This window comes from Arvicanthis niloticus, chromosome 4 (assembly GCF_011762505.2).
Source record: "Arvicanthis niloticus isolate mArvNil1 chromosome 4, mArvNil1.pat.X, whole genome shotgun sequence".
In the NCBI taxonomy this organism is placed as follows: Eukaryota; Metazoa; Chordata; class Mammalia; order Rodentia; family Muridae; genus Arvicanthis; species Arvicanthis niloticus.
In genome coordinates this window covers 82,768,784-82,790,017 of record NC_047661.1, presented here as the reverse complement: position 1 = coordinate 82,790,017, position 21,234 = coordinate 82,768,784, and the positions used below count along the sequence as shown (strand labels likewise).

Here is a 21,234-nt window from a genome sequence, read left to right as displayed (position 1 = left end):
TCAAACACAATGAAGTGCACACCTTTGGCCCACTCCCACCCCCCTTTATATGCAGCGCCAGGAATCAAATCCAAGGTCCTGTGCATTCTGGGCAAACACTATTTCAGACCTCAGCTTCAGCCCTACACAGTGCTTTTGATGTTCTGTAACATCCTTTGTCATGTTTCCTTCCTTTCTAGTTGTATGTTTATTTTCTTTTTTTTTTTTAAGGTTTTTTTTTTTTTTTTTTTTTTTTTTTTTTTTGTTTTGTTTTGTTTTGTTTTGTTTTTTGAGACAGGGTTTCTCTGTGTAGCCCTTGGCTGTCCTGGAACTCACTCTGTAGACCAGGCTGGCCTCTAACTCAGAAATCCGCCTGCCTCTGCCTCCCAAGTGCTGGGATTAAAGGCGTGTGCCACCACCACCCGGCGGTATGTTTATTTTCTTATGATTTGTCAAATTGTACTATGTGGGTTGGAGTGGAGACTTCAACCATATCTTAAGAACTATTCGAACAAAACGGAAGGACATGTAAAGAAAAATAAAACCAAAGCCAAACATTTGAAAATACTACAGTTTATATATGAATGATAGTGACTTGTAGATAATGAAATTGGTAGGCAGGAGTCAAGTCTTTCTTCCAGCAAGTATTGTGTTTATATTACACTAATAGATCTGGAAGGGCCCAGGTGATAGACGTGAAGAAGAAAAGGTATCTGTCCTCATGGAATTTATATTGTGGCACTAAATGTAAAGTCATAAGAGAACAGTAAATCAGTAGTGGAGGAGATGGCTGTGACGGGTGTGGGTGAGAGAGGGAGACAAGAGTTTTGTGTTAGGAGCCTGATGGAGAGAGGAAACGGAGTTGCTTTGCAGGAACTAAACAGCTGGGTGTGGTGGCATATGCCTATCTTCTCAGCCCTCAGGAGATCTCAGCTGAGACAGGAGGAGACAGTAAAGTGGGAATACTGGTCAGCAAGAACATTTTGAGAGATTTTTGGAGAGGGTTTTAGGTCTGTGTACGTTTGTGTGCTTGCAGGTACAGGTGTGCATATGTAGACAAGAGATGGCTGTCATGTGTCTTGCTCAGTTGCTCTCCATCTTATTTTTTGAGACAGGATTTCACTGAACTCAGAGTTTACTGATTGAGCTAGACTGGATGGCCACCAAGCCTCAGGCATCCTGTCTCCATCTCCCCAGTGTTGGGATTACAGGTGCATCTTGCTGTGCCTGGCTTTTTATGTGGGTGCAAGGGATTTTAACTCAGGTGCTCATCACCCTACTAATCAAGCCATCTTCCTAGCCTCTTGGTGAACATTTTATCTCCATCCCCATGTACTGTGGATTGAATCAATGCTTTGCACATGTTAAACAATACAAGCTAAGCTAACATTCTACCATTGAGCTATATTCCCAGCTACTGCCACATCCACTCTTTGTTGCTATTTTCAACTTTATTTTGAAACAGGGTCTCTCTCTCACTAAGTTACCCAGACTGGCTTTACATTCAGTCTATAGCTTACCTTCATCTTGTGCTTCTCCTGTCTCTCAGCCTCTTGAGTAGTTGGGACTAAAAGGTCTGCACCACTAGATCTATTTTGAAGATCTTTAGCTTTAATGCCCAAAGTAGTGGAAAACTTCTGGGGGAAATGGGAAGAGATTAAGAAAAGACAGTTATCTAGCCTGCTTTTTAAAAGCAAAGATGTCAAAAGTTCAACAACCTCCTCAGCTACATAGCAAGCTTGAGGGTGTCTTGGATGCTAAAGGTCCTGTCTCAAAAACAAAACAAAACAAAACAAAAAAACCCAACAAAAACCAACCCTATCAACAAATAAAAGCAAAGAATCCTTTGAGTGTTTAAGGCAATTCTTAAGAGGCTTGTTTGCATTGTGAACTAGCATGGTGAAAAAAATGGCTGACTTGAACTATACTTAGGCTGTAGTTCAGCCAAGTAGTAGTTTGTGAAGAAAGGGAGAAGAGTGAGTCCACATAGTGAGTATGTGCCTGGAGCTGCCACTCTGCAGTCAGAATAGCTCCTAGAGATGGCTATTGCTGTTGCCCTGTACAGATGAGGAAGCTGAAGCCCATTGCTCGATGGGTTTTGGCTTGCGTGAGTGGGCGTTTGGTGTATTCTATACATGACAGAAAATTGAGAGTGGAGTGGAGGCTTGTAAATTTAATTTTGGACATACTGAATTTGAGGTATCTGTCTTATCATCAAGTGAGCATAAGATAAGATTTGGGTAAGATAGATTTGGTGGGAAGAGTAGAAAGAAGAGATGAAAAGAGGAGTCTGGATTTGAGATAGAATTTTTTTAGATTTTTCTTTTCTTTTTTTTTTTTTTTGCAAATGACATTCTAGGTTATAATTACTGAAAAGAGGGAGTGTGTAGGGCTAAGAAAGGGGTTTACTGTCAAGCCTCCAGGCCTATGAAGGTCCTAATGGCAAGAAGAGAGCAGATGAGTGTGTGTTTTGTGCTGGATGTTTGTGCTTTTTTTTTTTCTTAAAAAAAAAAAAACAACTTTAAGTGTAGTCCTTTGTCTTACTGAAGTTGAGGATCTGTGGGATATTCAGGGCAGTTGGACTGTTCTCACTTCCTCTCCCCATATTCTCTTTTCTTCTTTCTCCTCTTTTCTTTCTTTCTTTCTCTCTCTTTCTCTCTCTCTCTCTCTCTCTCTCTCTCTCTCTCTCTCTCTCTTTCTCTTGACCCTCCCTTACCCCCTGCCCCCAGTCTTTGACTCACTGTGTAGGCCAGCATGATTTCACATATGTGATTGGTATGTCATGGTAAAACTGTGAAGGCCGTAGGACAACTTGTGGGAGTCACCTGTCTCCTTCCACCATGAGTACCTGGGAAGAAAACTCTGGTTGTTGGGGTCGTCAGCAAAGCACTGAGCGAGCTATTGTACCACCTGATCCCATCTTGTTCTAAGAGTACCTTTCTGTAGAAAGTTTCTTCAGAAGATACTCTCTACCCTTGTCATCAACCTGGTTGATTTCTTTTGGTCAGTGGCTATCTTGCCAGTGTTGGAGAACACAACACTATTTTATGTTTGACTTGTACAGAGTAGTTAGCCTTTGCTTTGGCACAGTATGGACACTATATGTGTAAATGTCAGTTGAGACTGAATTTGCCTTTAAGAGGAGGGAAATAGTGCAGTATGGGTCTTGTCAGCTACACGTGCTGTCACATACACTGTTGGTGAGCTTTGCATCTTGAGCCCTGTGGTCTCATTCTTCCTCTCCTTCCATGTAGGTATGGCATCACAGCTGCAGGTGTTCTCCCCCCCATCAGTGTCGTCGAGTGCCTTCTGCAGTGCGAAGAAACTGAAAATAGAGCCCTCTGGCTGGGATGTTTCAGGACAGAGCAGCAACGACAAATATTATACCCACAGCAAAACCCTCCCAGCTACACAAGGGCAAGCCAACTCCTCTCACCAGGTAGCAAATTTCAATATTCCTGCTTACGATCAGGGCCTCCTCCTCCCAGCTCCTGCCGTGGAGCATATTGTGGTGACAGCTGCTGACAGCTCCGGCGGTGCCGCCACGGCAACCTTCCAAAGCAGCCAGACCCTGACTCACAGGAGCAACGTTTCTTTGCTTGAGCCATATCAAAAATGTGGATTGAAGAGAAAGAGTGAGGAAGTAGACAGCAACGGCAGCGTGCAGATCATAGAAGAACATCCCCCTCTCATGCTGCAGAACAGAACCGTGGTGGGTGCTGCTGCCACGACCACCACTGTGACCACCAAGAGTAGCAGTTCTAGCGGAGAAGGGGATTACCAGCTGGTCCAACATGAGATCCTTTGCTCTATGACCAACAGCTATGAAGTCTTAGAGTTCCTAGGCCGAGGGACATTTGGGCAGGTGGCAAAGTGCTGGAAGCGGAGCACCAAGGAAATTGTGGCCATTAAGATCCTGAAGAACCACCCCTCCTATGCCAGACAAGGACAGATTGAAGTGAGCATCCTTTCTCGCCTAAGCAGTGAGAATGCTGATGAGTATAATTTTGTCCGTTCTTATGAGTGCTTTCAGCACAAGAATCATACCTGCCTTGTGTTTGAGATGTTGGAGCAGAACTTGTATGATTTTCTAAAGCAGAACAAGTTTAGCCCACTGCCACTCAAGTACATAAGACCAATCTTGCAGCAGGTGGCCACAGCCCTGATGAAGCTGAAGAGTCTTGGTCTGATTCATGCTGACCTTAAACCTGAAAACATCATGCTGGTTGATCCAGTCCGCCAGCCCTACCGCGTGAAGGTCATTGACTTTGGTTCTGCTAGTCATGTTTCCAAGGCTGTGTGTTCTACCTACCTGCAATCACGCTACTACAGGCAAGTGCCAAATACTGGAGAGCTGTCCTTGTGTTTACCATGCTTAGCATAGAACTGTAATTGTTCTACCCAGGAGTCTACTTATTTCTAGAATCCAAGATGGCCGCAGGGTTTGTTTCAGCTTACATGTGTGTGTGTGTGGAGTTCCTTAAGTAACACACTTTTCTTGCTGGAATCCTATTACTAGCAAATAACTCACATTTAATTCTGAAAGTTGCTGGCTGAATTGTGCTAGTATCTGATTCATTCTTGGCCACCATTATACCTAACTTTCCCTACTTGAAGGACTATGCAGAGATGATCAGTCTCCACAGATGTTTTTTTCCTCAGCTCTTACCTTTGCATGTAAATGTAAAGTTTAACCTTAGAAGCCATTTTTTCTTTTCTGTTTTTCTGATAGCAAAAACTGTATTAGATGATTGCTGTAGTCTTCCATTTGAACAGTCACTACAAGATTTTGAACTTAGTTATCCTAGGATAGCTTGACCTAAGAATATTAATGATTTTTATTTCTAGATGAATTCTTCTAATATAAGGTCCTTTTATTACATTAAAATTCTTGAAACAGTACTTAAATGTTGTATATACAATTTTGTGTGTACTATAACCAAGGCTTTAAAATATACTTTTATTTTTCAGATCTTTATTTTATTTAGTTATTAATCTTAAAGAATCTGATATTTTATTTATATATATATATATATATATATATATATATATATATATAAATTGAATATTGATAATACTGGTGTCTACTCAAGAAATGAGCATGGGTTGGGGTATGTAGCTCATAGATACAGACAGGGCTTGCCTAGCCTGTGTGAGGCTGAGTCTGATGGCCCCTACCCCAAAATAAAAGCTTCCACCAAAAATAAGTAGTTAACCACAAAATATGTTTTCTTTTTTTCTTTTTTTTTTTTTCTTTTTTTGTTTTTTTTTTTTTTTTTTTAGGCAGATGTCTTTGTTGGAGATAAGTTCTTACTCTGTAGCCTTGTCTAGCGTGGAAGCTTCTGTGTAGACCAGGCTGGGCTTGAACTCTCAGGGACCTGCCTAAGTGTTTGGATTAGTAGATTTACTATCTGTTTCATTTTGAGTTTTCTTTTTTTAATTTTTATTTTATGTTTATGGGTATTTTGTCAGTATGTGTATCTGTGTACCAAGTTGTACCTGTGCCTGCAGAGGCAAGATCCAGTCCTCTGGCACTGGAGTTACAGATGGTTATGAGCTGCCATGTGGATGCTAGGAATTGAACCTGGGTCCTCTGGAAGAGCAGCCAGTGCTCCTAAGCGCTGAGCTATCTCACCAGCTCCATCCCTAGATCTTATGTTTTTGAGATTAACCTATTCTGTCAGGATGCCATTCCTTCTTAGGTTGAGTAATGTTTTATTGTATGAATTTACCACATTTTGTTTATCCATCTTTTGATAGGCAGGCACTTGGGTTGTCACCACCTTTGGGCTTCTGTGAATGATGCTGCTGTGAACATTGCTGTCCATGTATCTCAGTTCTTATTTTCAGGCCTGTAGAGCTTGGGGTGGACTTGCTAGGTCCTAGGGAATTATAGTAGCTTTGAGAATCTACTAGACTTTTCCATTCTTACCAGCAGCACATGAGAGTCCTATTTTCTCCATGTTTCTTCCCACACTTGTTATTTTCTATGTATTTTAAAGTAGCTCTCTTTATGGGTCTAAAGTGGTATCTCAGGTAGTTTTGATTTACATTTTCCTAACTAGTAATACTTACTGACAGTTTTTCATGTTTTTATTGCTACCTTATACTTTGTTTAGAGAGATATTTATTCAATTCCTCTGACCAAATTTTCAGCTGGTTTTGTTACATTTTAGAAATTAAAAAAATACATTCTAGTCATTAATAGTTGTGATTTTCAAATATTTTGTCTCCTTTTATAGTTTTTAAATCTGTGGCTAGTGTTTAATACACAGGTATTCTGAACCTTGGTAAAGTTTGGCTTGCTTTTTTCCTGTTGTTTCTTCTTCAGGTGTCATTGTTACAAATTCATCGTTGTATAGTTTAACTCCTGTTTGAGTCTACAGTCTTGGACTTTTAGCTAGTGCATTTCATTTAGCTATTTCATTTTGGGACAAGGTTTTGCTATATAACTCTTGTTGACCTGGCACTCGGTAACTCAGGATGGCTTTGAACTCAGCACTTTTCCCTCCCTCGGCCTCCTGAGTGCTTGAATTGCAGGCATGGGCTACTGTGCCTTGTTCAGTTTTTATTGTTTATTTCTATTCCATGTGATTGTTTAGTTCACACAGTGACCTTTGCTCTAAGAGCTGTTTGTTTCCCCATTGAATGGTCTTAGTACCTTTTCTTCAAAAAAAAAAAAATCATATAATTTAATAAGAATAACATTGACATTGCAAATTTCCTTGGGTAGTGCAGTACTGACATTTTAATGGTAGTCTTTTAATTCATTCTCACTTAAAAAATCTTTAGCTTTATAAAACTATGACCTGTTTTACTTGAAAGGAACTTGGAGGGCCTGTGGTTTCTGGTTTCATGCTGCTCTTGGCAACCTAGGCTAATTTTGAAAATTTCACTTCGGTTTATTTATGACTTGGGATATTTAGGCTCCAGCTACATTTGCTTTGATCCACTTTAAATACCCCTCCCTTCCCATAGTACAGATGCACCACATGCTTACAGGTGTGTTGCAGAGCTGGTGCTGCCCCACTGACTTGACTAGGGAGGTGAGAGGGATCAGCTCTGGCAGGAGCTCATCAGCTGAGTCTTTTCTTTGTGTGTGCAGGTGTTCAGTAACTGTGTCCTTTCAGAGATAACCAAACAGCTTTAAAACTGAAAAAGACAGAACAAAAGGAGATGCAAATTATTTTACGAAATCATTTACATAAAGACTCAAAATGAGTTGTGGGACAGATTTTCCTGCTTAGTCGGCTCTGACTGGCTAATCCATGGGACTAATTTTCTGTATTAGGTTGTTAGTCTTTGGGCCTTTTTTGTATCCTTTTAATTTTAGTTTTGATTTTAGAAAAAATAAGGTTTCCTAAGTTTTAAAGTGTTCTTCAAAGCTTCTTACAAATTTGGTTGTTGGCTTTAAGAGTAATTTCAAGAGGAAGTAAGTTTACTTCTTAAAAGTTCATCTGCTCTCACACCATCACTGTACATGCAGCTCAGCGTCCAGGGTTTGTGACTGGGGCTAGAATTTACCTGCGTGCTCTGTTGTCTCACCATGGGACTTGATACCAAGGCTGAGGCAGGTGGAAGAGCTAGCTGTGCAGGGAGCCCTCCCTCAGCACCAGCTTCTCCTCAGTGAGCTGAAAATGTCCTCATATGTCTTTGTTGTCAGAGTTCACTAATACCTTCTATTCTTGTCCTTTGCAAATCTCTGAAACCCTTTGGGATGGTGAAGCTGCCTTCAAATCCAGCCTTCTTACCCTTCTTTTAAGTTTATGTTGCTTTGTCCTGATAAGTATACACACCTACTGCGTATTTGGCAGAATTTGCCACAGTTAGCCATAGGTATGGCAGAATGATCTAGGCCCTGGAAATGTCTCTCTAGCCTGCTAAATGTACACTGACTACTCCAAGCAAAGCTGCTGTCCTTGGGGCTTGCGTTTTAGGGAAAGAAGTTTGCCACGCTTAACAATCTCAGTGTTTTACTCTTTTAAACAAACTAGCTAGCATTTATTTCAAGCTCAGATCATTTTGTTGTTTATGGGCGGACACTGCCTAGAAGAGAAAAAGTATAGTTTAATTTATCCTATACAAACAATCTAATTTCCTGTAACAGTGAAACTACAGTTTCAATTTAAGCCACAGATGCAGGAAGTCGGACTTTTATGTAACATCTCTAATCTGGTAAATAAGTAGGTTTGATGCCTCAGATGGGAAGAAAGAAACTGAGTGTTCATGAAAACAACCAGAGAATGATTTGTTCTCAGCTTGCTGTGGATGCCAATGAACTAGCGCTTTCTGACCTTGGAGGAGCTTTTCAGTCTAAAGAAGTTGAAAGTGAGATGAATGCGCAGGGGCTGCTGTTTCTGACACGTGGCTCTTGTAATTATGCCCCAGTGTTTGTACTTTAAGCCAGGGGGTTGTACCCTCTAAGTTCTCAACCTTCCTAACGCTGCGACCCTTTAATACATTTACTCTGTTGTGGTGACCACTAACCATAAAAGTATTTTTGCTGCTACTTCATAACTGTAATTTGTTACTATTATGAATTGTAATGAAAACATCACATATAAGATCTGATATGAGACCCCGAGGAGGTCAGGACCCACAGATTGAGAACCACTGCTCTAGGGGGTGTGACCCATTACTTAAAGCACAATTGATGGCATTTTCCTGCCATGTTTGTTCCACCTCTAGCTTTCTCCTACCCTTGAGTAGTCTTTTATTGCCTTATGTTTATTACAGTTTAGAGCTGAAACAGATGAGTACCTAACTCTTCATTTTTTAAATCTTCTTTTCTTTTTGAAACAGTCTCAGTTGTAGCTGGGCTGGACTTAAACACTCATCCCTCCTGCTTCTGTCCTAAGTGCTGGGACCACAGGTGTGTGCTTGGCTCACCCTTCTTACACAGAGAGTAGAACCAGAGTTTTCATATCCATAGACTTTTTTTTCCAGCACTAAGAATCAAATTCAGGGCCTTGTGCTTGTTAAAAATGCTCCCTACCACTGAGCTACCCTCCACAGACTTTCTATTGAGAGAGGAGAAATTAAAGGAAGCCAAGAGGAAAACAGAATGAAAACATCTTCAACAATTGTAATCTTAAGTCAGAGGTTAATGGTGCTGGGTTTTGTTTGTTTGTTTTGTTTTTTCAGTAAAGAGGAAAATGTTCCATTCTCACTTGCTAGAAGTTAAGGTGAACATTTTTATTTTTAGGTCCAAGTGATGAAAAACCCCCACTTTTCTTTTTTATTCTTCTTCCTTCCTTCCTTCCTTCCTTCCTTCCTTCCTTCCTTCCTTCCTTCCTTCCCTCCCTCCCTCCCTCCCTCCCTCCCTCCCTTCCTTCTTTTCCTCTTTTTATCTGTATACCTTTTCATTAGCTTAAATCCAGACGTTTTCTTTAGTACTGGCCTTTGTGTAAGGGAAGCTGCTGTTTTGCATGAGTTCTCCCAGAATCCTTAGCAGCTTTTGTCATTCTAGATCTAGCCAGAACCTGGAGACTGGATGATTCCAGATTCCACCTAGTCTTCCTTTGTTTTGTTGTTTGAAAAGCTGGAATTACAGTTAAGCTGTGGTTTTTGGTTTTTCCCTTCTGATCTACCTTTTTAAAACTGCCTTCTTATACGATGGGACTGCTCACACCTTCCCTGCTCAGTTGATGCTGTGGAATGTTCTCAGCCCAGTTTTTAATTTTGGCACCAAGCCATGTCCACTTGCCCTGCCAGCTATTTCTGGTGCTGTCATGAACTTGGAAATTAATGTTGCTGCACACTGAAAGTAAGACATTTTTTCCTTTTCAGTTTTAGAAAAGCTTTTATATTTTTTTTTTTCTGGGTACTCTCATTCTCAGCTTTATTAATACTTCTATTAGGCTTGTATGATCACAAAAACATACTATATGGTTGGAATTTAATTGAATTGTGAAATTCCATTAGTCATAAATGGCTGCAATTACTTGCAACATCACACACCACTTTTCTCCTTTCTTTGTTTTTTTGTTTTTTTGTTTTTTTTTTTTAAATAGACCAGTCTCAGAGCTACAGTGTAAACCAGGTGGACCTCAAATTTGCAGTGACCCTTCCTGCTGGAATTACAGGAATGTGCAAGCATGGCAAGCATGGCCAGTAGGGGTATAACTATGGAGGTTGTTTTTTTTGTGTGTGTTTTGTTTTGTTTTTTAGTGAACAAAACTGTAGTTCATATCAAATGCTACAAAGACAGATATTAGCTGTTCTACTCTAGCTGTCTAGCAAAATGAGTTCGAAAGGCCTAGATTTTCTATTTCAAGATAAGGATCAGAAAATGGCTTAGACTCTCCTGAGTCTCCCAATCTACCCATTTCCTCTGTAGACCAGGCTGGCCTCAAACTCAGAAATCCACACACATTTAAAGATGTGTGTCACCACTGCCCATTGGGAGTAGAGATTTCAGTGGTTTTGTTTGTGTGTTTTTTAATTTATACATGGCGAACATGTTTATGGAGGTCAGAGGATAGCTTGTGGAGGTCTGTTTCTCCTTCTATCATGTGGACTCTGGGTAGATCGCAGGTCTACAGGCCTAGCTTTTCTTTTGATCCATCTTACATTGTATGGGCGTCATTTTAATCATCATTTGAGAAAGCCCATTTATGCATGCCACCATTCCAGATACATTTATGAAGATATGACTGTAGGTCACTTTTATTTATTGAAAGTTAGCATGGTATAGAAGAAAAAATTACAATCTTTTATTTATAATTCTAATATTTTAAAAAACAGATGTTAATGTGTTCAATTATGTGGCACTGTCATGAACTCCAGTGGGATTATGGGATACATAGATTATATTGTATATTATCTTTCTTTTCTGCAGTTCAAAACTTGTGATTTCAGAAACACATCAGGCCCCAGAGTTTCGACTCTGTAGTTGTGTGCTTTGGTTTTCAGTTCCCTTAAACAAATATACCTGTCTCTGACACTGCAGCAGAATTTAGTCACCATTGTTAATTTCTCCAAGTAATGTTTGTTATTTCATCCCATATCTTTGTGTTTTGCTAGAGCTCCTGAAATTATTCTTGGATTACCATTCTGTGAAGCTATTGACATGTGGTCCCTAGGCTGTGTAATAGCTGAGCTGTTCCTGGGGTGGCCTCTTTATCCTGGTGCTTCAGAATACGATCAGGTAAGAGTGCTTATTTGTATGGATGTGGAAGACAACACCCCTTCAGACTGCTCAGGTCCATGTACAGACAGTGCTTTCACAACAGTTGGAAAAACAGACCACACAGCACAAGGAATACTGAAAAAATTAAGGGTGAACTAAGTGCATAAAATAGATGTGAACAATTGTCTATTATATTATTACCTACCAAAAATATGTACAAACATATTCTTTTAAAAATATTTCTTTTATTTTTGAGATTATGCATCAAAATCATCATTCCCCTTTACAAATCTAGTCTTAAAGGTTAAAGCTTTCCAAAAACTTATACATATGACAGCTGCAAATGCCATTCTTTTTTTGGAGACCTAGGAGACCCGGGAAACTGGGTCTGTCTGCATAGCCGTAAAACTACTGTGTAGACTATAGAGTAGGCCGAGTGATAGGATTAAAGGCCTGTGCCATTCTTAAACAGAAACTCATGTATTACAATGTAGTGCTAAACCCTAACTTGGTGTATACTGTGCTTTTGTAGCCATTTGGCGGCCACCTCTTGGTGTTGATAGACTGAACTCAGAGGGTGGTGAGCATCCACTTAAAATGCTGTGTGCTGGTAACTTCTGTTTAAGCACTGTTGATAGCTAGAACAACTTGATCTCCTGTGCTTGTGCATTTTTTTATAAATATGTATTAATCACCTGTTTATAGTTGTGGTAAGGTTTCTGCCTAACACTAGGCTATTAGCAATTAAGTTTGGTGGATCCAAAACAGGGTGGAGATGAAGCTTCAGTAACAGTGCGTGTCTAACATGTGAGAGCTGAATTTGATACCCAACATTGGTTTGGAGGAGGTATATCCAAGACTTTGACTATAATACAGGATGGAGCCTTAACACTTGTGTTGTTCAAGGTTGTTCAAATTGTTGGTCAACTGTAGTTGCCAGTGCAATAGATTCTAGAGAAAGAAATGTGTTAACGGTTTTTAGATAGAGGAAAAGGAGTCTAATTGTTACTGAAGATTAAAACTTTTTTTGTTTTTGGCCAGGCAGTGGTGCCTCAAACCTTTATTCCCAGCATTTGGGAGGCAGAGGCAAGTGGATCTCTGAATTCTAGGCTAGCCTGATCTACAGAGTGAGTTCTAGGATAGCCAGGGCTACACAGAGAAACCCTGTCATCAAAACAAAACAAAACAAAAACAGTTTTTTTCCTCTACCACCCATTTGGTCTAGAGTTATGTTTTCATCTTTGTGATAAACAAGCATTTTATTTTATATTTCATATGATTGACATTCTTCTGGCTGTATACTGATTAACTCTGATTTAGTCAGCTGTGTCTTTTGAGTTCAGAGATGAAAGTAGAGTAAGGCTTACCTGGAGTTTGGGGTAAACTTTGGCTCACTCAGAGCTCTCATTACTTTACTTTATTACAGGGTAGGTCTCAAAGGCTGTGCTGAGATTAGCTTTCTTCTGACACAGGTTTTATGAGAGCCATCATCTGAGTTAAAAAAATAGCTTTTGAATTTACTATGTTGTGGGAGACTGGCCTTGAACTCCTTATCCTCTGGCCTCTCCCAAGTACTGGATGGGATTACAGGATGTGTGCCACTGACTGAACTGAAAAAATAATGCTACTATGTAAGATGGGCTACCATTCCTAAAGAAATTGGTCCATTTAAGGAAGTTTGGCTGTGGAAATAATTTGAATTTCCATTTCTTGCTCTTAAGAAAACAAACAAATGCCTCACACTATTGACAGCTCTTTAACAGTAAAGACTCTCCTCAGCTGACATCAAATCACCCTTGATACATACATACCAGATAAATATGTATTTGTTTGTTTGTGTTTGAGAAACAGTTATTTGTAATTAGAAGGTAAAAAAGACAAAACTATGTTTTCTCTTACCATAGAACTCTGTCTCCTTTTCGAACCAGTTTGGGATGAATTATAAAATAGTTATGTTGTGCTTGTAAGGTTTTAATCTTTTCTACCTTGCAAGAAACAAACTGGCTTTCTAATTTACAAGAAAAAAAGTACGAGGGATAGGAAATGATGCACATTCAAAATCTCAATTGAATCAGAACATTCTTAGTCCTTTTTAAACTCTTTTGAGGATCTAATGGAAGCTATAGAGTCTCCCCACCAAATATACACTCTTTGTTTTTGTACATCTTGAGGGGATCTGTGGATCCTGCTCCAAGCAATTAGAGCCTCCAGAAATGTATTTCCTAGTCTCACTGTTGTGTGGCACCAGTTCAAGTGGCGTAACATTCCTAGGAAGTGGAAACAAGTACAGTTGGATTTAGAAGCAGAGATAGTAATCAGAGCTCTTCTTGTAAAGACAGGGGATATGGTCCGTGTCTAAATTTCTATGTACTATGTTGATGGGAGGCAGGAGGAAGTAGTTTGCCTAGGCCAAATAAATGCTGCTTGTAAGCGGGATTGGGAATAGATTATTTTGGTCCATCTGAGAAATACAAAAGGATTCATATAGCAGGGTCCAACTAAGAGATTTTATTTGCTTTTTATAAAAGTAATGTTATAGAGTTAGAATTTACATACTACCAACCGTTTGAAGTGTACAGATTGTTGGTTTTTTTTTTTTTTAGTGTGTTTACAGGAATGCACAACCATTATCAGTTTTAGAACATTCTGTCATTCTATGACATCTAGAATCCGTTAGCTGTTAATTTTACCCTCCAAATTTTTCAGTTCCTCTTAGCTCTATCTATGCAAGTGCTAACCTATATAAATCTGCCTACTCTGGCAGATCATAAATATTCATCACATAGAAAGTGTGCTGTTCTGTGACAAACTTTTTTTACTTGTATCAGAGCATCACTTTTTATGGCTAAATGATGTTCTACTGTATACACACACCATGTTTTATTATCCATATGTTAGTAGCAACACAAATGATCGACACTGTTCGTCTCTCGTGAATGATGCTTCTGTGAACACTGTGTTCATCTTTCCTTCCTTCCTTCTCCCTTTGGTTTAATAGTGCTGCATACAGCCTTATATACATGCTAGGTAATTATTCTGCCAAATGAACAGAATCCCTACATTTGCATATAAAGCTTGGAGTGGAATTGCTAGGTCATATAGCAACAGTTTTATGTTTCTGGGGTGGGGGTGGGGTGTTCACTAAATATTTTGGACAGAGGCCTCAACATTTCACCAGCAGTACCTGTGTTTTAATTCTTCCCAGGTAGACATTATGTATTTTTGCCTTTTCTAAGATTGGCTATCTTTATGAGTGTGTTAATTTGTTGTAATTTAGATTTGCATTTTCCTAATAGTTAGTGATGCTGGACATCATTCTCTGTGTACTTCTTGAACATTTGGATATTTTATATCTGTTTATGTTCATTGCCTATTTTTTACTGTGGTTGTTGGTTTTTAGTTGCTAAGTTGTAACTCTTGTAAGTATTAATCATTGCCAAATGGGATTTTCCCATACCTTCTTCCACTCTGTGGGCTCCTTTTCAGATTGATGGTAGTGTTTGGTACACAAATAATTCTTACTTTGAAACATAGTTTGCCTGTGTTTCTTTCTTTTTTTGTACTTTTTGGTATTATATCCAAGAAATAATTGAAAAATCTAGTATCATTCAGCTTCCCTATTAGTTTTCTCCTGAAAACTAACTTAGCATTATAATTCTAAGTTCTTACATTTAAGATCTTTAATCCATCCAGAGGACAGCTATTCTATTTGGATTTGTGTAGGAACTCATTGAGTTAAAAATGTTTGTTTTTGAGCAGACTGTAGGTTAAAGACATTAAGAAAAATTACATGTTGGTAACTGCACAATATAATTCAAATTCTTTTTAAATTTATATAGTTTGAGTGTTTGGCCTATATGTATGTCAGTAAGTCACATGCGCCAGTGGAGGCATCAGGTCCTTTAGAACTGGGCTTAACAGTTGTAAAATGCCATGTGGGTGCTGGGAACTGAACCCAGATCCTCTGCAAGAGCAGCAAGTGTTCTTAACTGGAACCATTGCTCTAGGAGTGCCCACAGTTCCCACATAGTTTGCATATGTGTGTGACACGCACACATCAGACTGCACCTTCTGACTACATTCTGGCTTTCCACTGCTCTTGCACTGCTCTAGTCTCTTCATTGTATTCTGAACTGGAAACTATTCTGCTCCATCCCAGAAATCTAGGGGTTGTTTGTTTGTTTGTTTACAACTTTTTTATTAAAAGTCTGACATAAGAGAAAAAAGATTGCACTAAAAATATTTCAAAACTGAGTTTTGTTTAAAATAGTGAAGTTCATGGTAATTACTAAGTAAATATTTGGGTTTTCCTATGGCTGTGCATTCTGTGTATAGATTGTTTACAGGTGCATTTCAATTTTATTTTGGACAGAGAGTTAATTTCTTCTTGATACCCCCTTTCTGGCCAGAGTTAATATTTCAGTGTAAAAGTTTTTGATAATTTTTCTCCACTTGAAATTGATGTTTGATGGTTTTGATGTTTCAGATTCGTTATATTTCACAAACACAAGGCCTGCCAGCAGAATATCTCCTCAGTGCCGGAACAAAAACAACCAGGTTTTTCAACAGAGATCCTAATTTGGGGTACCCATTGTGGAGGCTTAAGGTATGTCTTCCTAGCCTGTTTCTGTACTCCCTACCCTAACTTGGAATTTAGATTTTAGGGAATGATTTCTTAACTTAGAGGAGGGCAGGTGAGGGAGGGATGTTTGTAGGAGAGAACCCCTTGAAAAATTATTTTATTATATTCGGTTAGCCTTATGCATGGATAAAAATCAAGATAACAAAGCCCGTTCAGCTGGCTGAGGTTGTGCTACATAATCAGGATGAGTAGTTGAGGGGAATTGAAGAGTGGTGCTCCGTGAGCGTGGGAGCTAGGGAGGTGTAGTGACACTGTCATGGAGGAGTTTCACTTCTAACCCTTCACTTCAGGCCTTAGAGCCTTTCTGAAAGAAAGTCTTTAATTCTGAGCCTACTCCTTGAGTGTGAGAAATCAAGTAACCTCATGATACTCTGCCTCTGAGCCTAGTAAACGTTATTGGGGTATGGTGTCCCTGTCCAATAAACTTTAAGAGAAAAATGGTAGCATCCTATTCACCTGACCCTCAGTGCTGTGCTGCATCACCCTTATTTTAGAATTGCTGAAAGGATGGCCCAATACAATAGTCACTTCTCTACTTCAAGACTTCAGGTTGCTTTCTTTGTCCTCTGTAGTTGACACTGTATAATATAATCTCAGTATTCTGGCTTCAGATTACATTAAAAATGTGAAAATAATCTAGAGTTTTTAAAAAATACATGTTTTATAGACACCTGAAGAACATGAACTGGAGACTGGAATAAAGTCAAAAGAAGCTCGGAAGTACATTTTTAACTGTTTAGATGACATGGCTCAGGTAAGTGTGACATGCTTCAGAGAGACAGTTTTATATGATACTTCAGTCAGAGACATTTTTGATAATTATATGTGCTATATTTTGCCATGGGTTAAAAGTGTAAGGATCTGTTGTTCACCAAAGAATGATACCTCAGCTTAGATAGTATGCAAAAGCAGGGGTCCAGCCTCATTCCAAAATGGAGAGATGGCCAAACGAGCTCAGGGGCTAGATTTAAAGCACATTAGGGAATTCTGGGGTAGGTGATCTATCTTATTCCATTTCTAAGGGCATTTCATTACCAGGGGTGTTGGGGCTGGAAATTGTTACTGAGGAAGTCCGGGATAGGTGGCCTTTTTCTTACTCCATCTTTCAGGACATTCCATTACCAACGTGTGGGAGCTAGAACCTGTTACTGGGGAGGTCTGGAAACTTGCTGACCCATTGTCCTTGCTTCAGGCTTGGTGGTTACACTTTCTAGTTTCTGACTAGCTTCCTGAAGCCTGAGGTTTTTTAACTGACTTACCTGGACTTGCACAGTTCTTTAGGCCTAGCCTCCTAGACTGCCAATTTGAAACCTGTCATGGCGTCCGTCAGCCTGTCTCAAAAGGATATCTGAATCCTAATAGTGGATACTGTGGTACTAGCAATCTAGGTTTATCCCTGAGTATCTGGCAAATGAGACTCAGACCATAGTTATTTTATTTGGCTTTGACAATTACTGGGGGTCACCCTAATCTACTCTGCTAACTGCTGGCTTGTCTCCCTCCCCAGCAGTGTACCCCAGAAACTTGCTGTTTCTCCTGGTCATGTGCTCATGGTTCCTCTCCCCTCACATTGGCTTCCTCCTCCAATCAGGTCTCTCCAAACCCACCTACCTTTAATCCCTCCAGTAATTGGCTGTAGCCACTTTTATTTAACCTATAGTTTTAGATCAAGGAACAAAGTTTGCACAGCAAAAGCTTATAAGTTGAGAAGTCACTCCTAGGCCTAGAATTTAGGGAATAGAATTTAGCATTACAATGCATAGCAGTAGACCACACCTCAACAGGATACTTTGAAGATACTTGATTTGAGTTTTCCTAACCCAAACATCAAAAAACTGAAAGATATTCTCAAATCTGTAGCTCTTTAAGCACCAAGAGGTACTAAAAAACTTTCAGATTTTGAAGGTTTCAGAGTTGGGATGTTTGGGCTAAGGTTGTTCAACTGATGAAGACTATGCAAATATTTAAATTCTTTTTTATTGTTGTTTTTGTTTTGCTTTGTTTTGTTTCAAGACAGGGTTTCTCTGTGTAGCTCTAGCATCCTGGAACTCACTCTGTAGACTAGACTGACCTCAAACTCGTAGAAATCCACCTGCGTCTGCCTTTGGGTGCTAGAATTAAAGCTACCATGCCTGGCTATAAATATTCCAGAGCTTCAGGCTCTAAAATCTGAAACACTTCTGATCCCAGGCACTTTAAACAATAATCAGCCGGTGTCTGCTTCTCCTTTGCTTTTGCTTATTGATCTTGATACTTAGAGTAATATTTATCTTCTTTCTTTCTCTACTAAATAAGTAATTGTATAAGAGCTCACATTTACTGATTATTGTGCTAGCTAATTAAGATAGCTAACATTAGATTTTTAAAGTTTTATTCTGGGCTGACAAGATGGTTTCATCATGAGTCAGAGGGTGCTTGCTGCCATGTGTGACACCCTGAGTTTGACTCCCACAATTCACATGAGAATGCTTACTGATGAGAATGCTTGCTGATGAGAATGCTTGCTGATGAGAATGCTTGCTGATGAGAATGCTTACTTACTGTATCCCACATTTACGCACTTTGTACTATGACATTTAGTGTTTTCAATGATAGAAACATATTTCAATAACAACAAATATCTTTTTTGCTGAACTTCTTTCAAAATTTTAATGCCAAGAATTAATTTGGTTCTATTGTACCACATAGGCAGAGCGTTTCCTTTTGTGGAAAGTATTATTCTGTAATTAAACTTAATTTCCCCAGTTTTTTCTAAAATGCTAGTGTTAAATATCTACTTTCTCTTGTTTGGAGAGAAAAGCAGATACATTATGCTCTTAATCTACTATTTAATTTAAGTCAAGAAATACAATATTTCTAATTTTCTTCTTTGCGTCCAAAGGTAAATATGTCTACAGACTTAGAAGGAACAGACATGTTGGCAGAGAAAGCAGATCGAAGAGAATACATTGATCTCCTAAAGAAAATGCTGACAATTGATGCAGATAAGAGAATCACGCCTCTGAAAACTCTTAACCACCAGTTTGTGACAATGTCTCACCTTCTGGACTTTCCACACAGTAACCAGTGAGTATGGGATAATCTGAGGCTTGTGCCATCTTGTGGCTCTTGGTTGAGTTGCCATCCTATTTTAAAAGGGTCCTATCTATTAAGTTAGCAGTAATTTTGGTGCCTGTGTATTGACTCACTGATGCTTTTCTTTCTGAAAAGTTGTGGGACTTAAAGAGAGTTGTTTGTTTTTTTTCTTATTATGAAAATCCTTGGTTCTTCTGAAAATATTTGGAAACAAATACTTTGTTCGGGTTTGTCTTGAGTGTTTTCTTATTTAAACTTCTGCACACATTTGGTGAATTTTTAATCTTTTTCAGTGTTAAGTCTTGTTTCCAGAACATGGAGATCTGCAAGCGGAGGGTTCACATGTATGACACAGTGAGTCAGATCAAGAGTCCCTTCACCACACATGTTGCTCCAAATACAAGCACAAATTTAACCATGAGCTTCAGCAACCAGCTCAACACAGTGCACAATCAGGTACTCAGTGAGTGACTGGGAACTGTAGTCTAAGTGGGGCAGAGGCAGTAAGAGAGACCAGTCCTGAGTTGGTATCTCTGTTCCTTCTTAAGCATTTTCTGTGTGAGGGCCTGGGCAAGATGGTCCATGAGGTAACAGTATTTGCCGTGCAAGCCTGGTGACCTCAGTTTGATCATGAAAAGTCATGGTAGAAAACTAATTTCCAAAAGTTGTCCTGAGCCTGGAACACACATGCCCACACTCACAAGTGCTATGCATGTGCCATAGTAATGAAGGTCGGCTTCGGATTCAGTCTTCTCTGTTGGGATAAAAAGAATTTTCTCCTTGGCAAACATAATAAAAGACCAACTAGACATACCTGCCAGTCATATGCTGACAGCATTTAAATACAGGGCCAGCTTCATGTCCTTATAAGACTTAGTGTACCTGGGCTCTGAGTATTGAGTTACTTGTTGCTGCTAGTTTTGCTAAGCTTAATCAAGTAACTTACTGTTTTTCAATAGGATTTTATTTCATTCAAGGGTTCTTTGACTAATGATCTTAATAAGGTATTGTTGGGGCTGGAAAGATGTTAAGAGCACTGACTGCTCTTCCAGAGGTCCTGAGTTCAGTTCCTAGCAACCACATGGTGGCTCACAGCCATCTGTAATGGGATCTGACGCCCTCTTATGGTGTGTCTGAAGACAGCTACAGTGTGCTCATATACATAAAATAAATAAACCTTTAAAAGAAAAAGGTAGTATTATATTTGCTTGCTAATAAGAAAAATCTTTTTGTTGTTTCTAAAATTGTAAGCTCAGTTTCTTAGTTTGGTCTACTTTCTTAAAAAAATATAAGTGCTTATGAGTTTCAGTGGAATCGCCTATGAAGCATGTTGTTGAGAAGTAGCTGAGTTTTGTATAGTCACATCCCAGACAGCACCAGAGTAACCATTTATCACTCTTCATGTGCTTACTCACCTTCATAGTACTGCTTTCTTCCTGCTTATTTCTGGTTCTGGAGATTGAATCCCAGACCTCTGGTTTGCTAAGCAAACACTGTATTACTGAGCTGTGTGTGTCCCTAGCCCTGGAAAACTTCTTAGGTAGAGAGTTATTTCGAAGATAGCTAACATTATATTTTTAACGTTTTGTTCTGGACTGACAAGATGGCCCCATCATGAGTAAGGGGCTCTCTGAGTTTGACTTTCAGAACTCATATGGGAGGAGGGGAGCTCTGACCTCCCTTAAATTGTCTTTTGACATCACTTGCACATGGTGCAATACATACATACATACATACATACATACATACATAAATGCTTTAAAAAAAAAAAAAAAGCCAGATGTATAGCTGGATGTAGTGCTGCATGCCTTTAATTCCAGGCAGAGACAGACAGATCTCTGAGTTCTAGGTCAGCCTGGTCTACAGAACTACACAGGAAGACCTTGGTTTAAAAAACAAAACAAAGTAAACAAACCTTTTTTTTTTTCCTGTTTTAATTTTTTTTTTATTTTTAAAAGATTTATTTATTTTATATATATGAGTACACCATTGCTCTGAAGAGGGCATCAGATCCCATTAGAGAAGGTTGTGAGCCAGCATGTGGTTGCTGGGAATTGAACTCAGGACCTCTAGAAGAGACACTAGTGTTCTCAGTCTCCAGCCCTAATTTTTATTTTTTAAGTTTAGGGACATAGCTCAGTTGACAGAGTGCTTGCTAGCATGCATAATGGCTACCTTATATCCTCAGCATTGCATAAGAAAGTATGATGGTATACCTTTAAGTCCCACACTCAGAAGGTGAAGACAAGAGGATCAAGAGGTCAAATGTCACTCTTGGATATATAAGGAGTTTGGGCCCAGCTTGGACTACATGAGACTTAGCCTCAAAAGTTTTTCTTTAAAAAAAATTTTGAGAGCCAGGAAGGTGGGGTGTGGTGTAGACCTAGTGCATGCCTTTAGTCCCAGC

General features: G+C 39.3%; 1 protein-coding gene across 3 annotated transcripts in view; it reads left to right on the top strand.

Annotated features, from left to right (window-relative positions):
• The window catches only part of Hipk1 (homeodomain interacting protein kinase 1), a 50,214-nt gene that overhangs the window by 8,810 nt on the left and 20,170 nt on the right, over positions 1–21,234 (top strand). For 2 of the 3 annotated variants that reach the window (XM_076933047.1, XM_034499550.2), the window contains exons 2-7: positions 3,234–4,311; positions 11,005–11,128; positions 15,597–15,716; positions 16,420–16,506; positions 18,634–18,818; positions 19,121–19,283. In XM_076933047.1, coding sequence (XP_076789162.1) covers positions 3,236–4,311; positions 11,005–11,128; positions 15,597–15,716; positions 16,420–16,506; positions 18,634–18,818; positions 19,121–19,283 — 1,755 coding nt within the window. In that variant the 5' untranslated portion in view covers positions 3,234–3,235. Of the gene's footprint in view, positions 1–3,233; positions 4,312–11,004; positions 11,129–15,596; positions 15,717–16,419; positions 16,507–18,633; positions 18,819–19,120; positions 19,284–21,234 lie in introns of those variants that run through there. The other variant, XM_034499551.2, reaches the window with a different exon arrangement.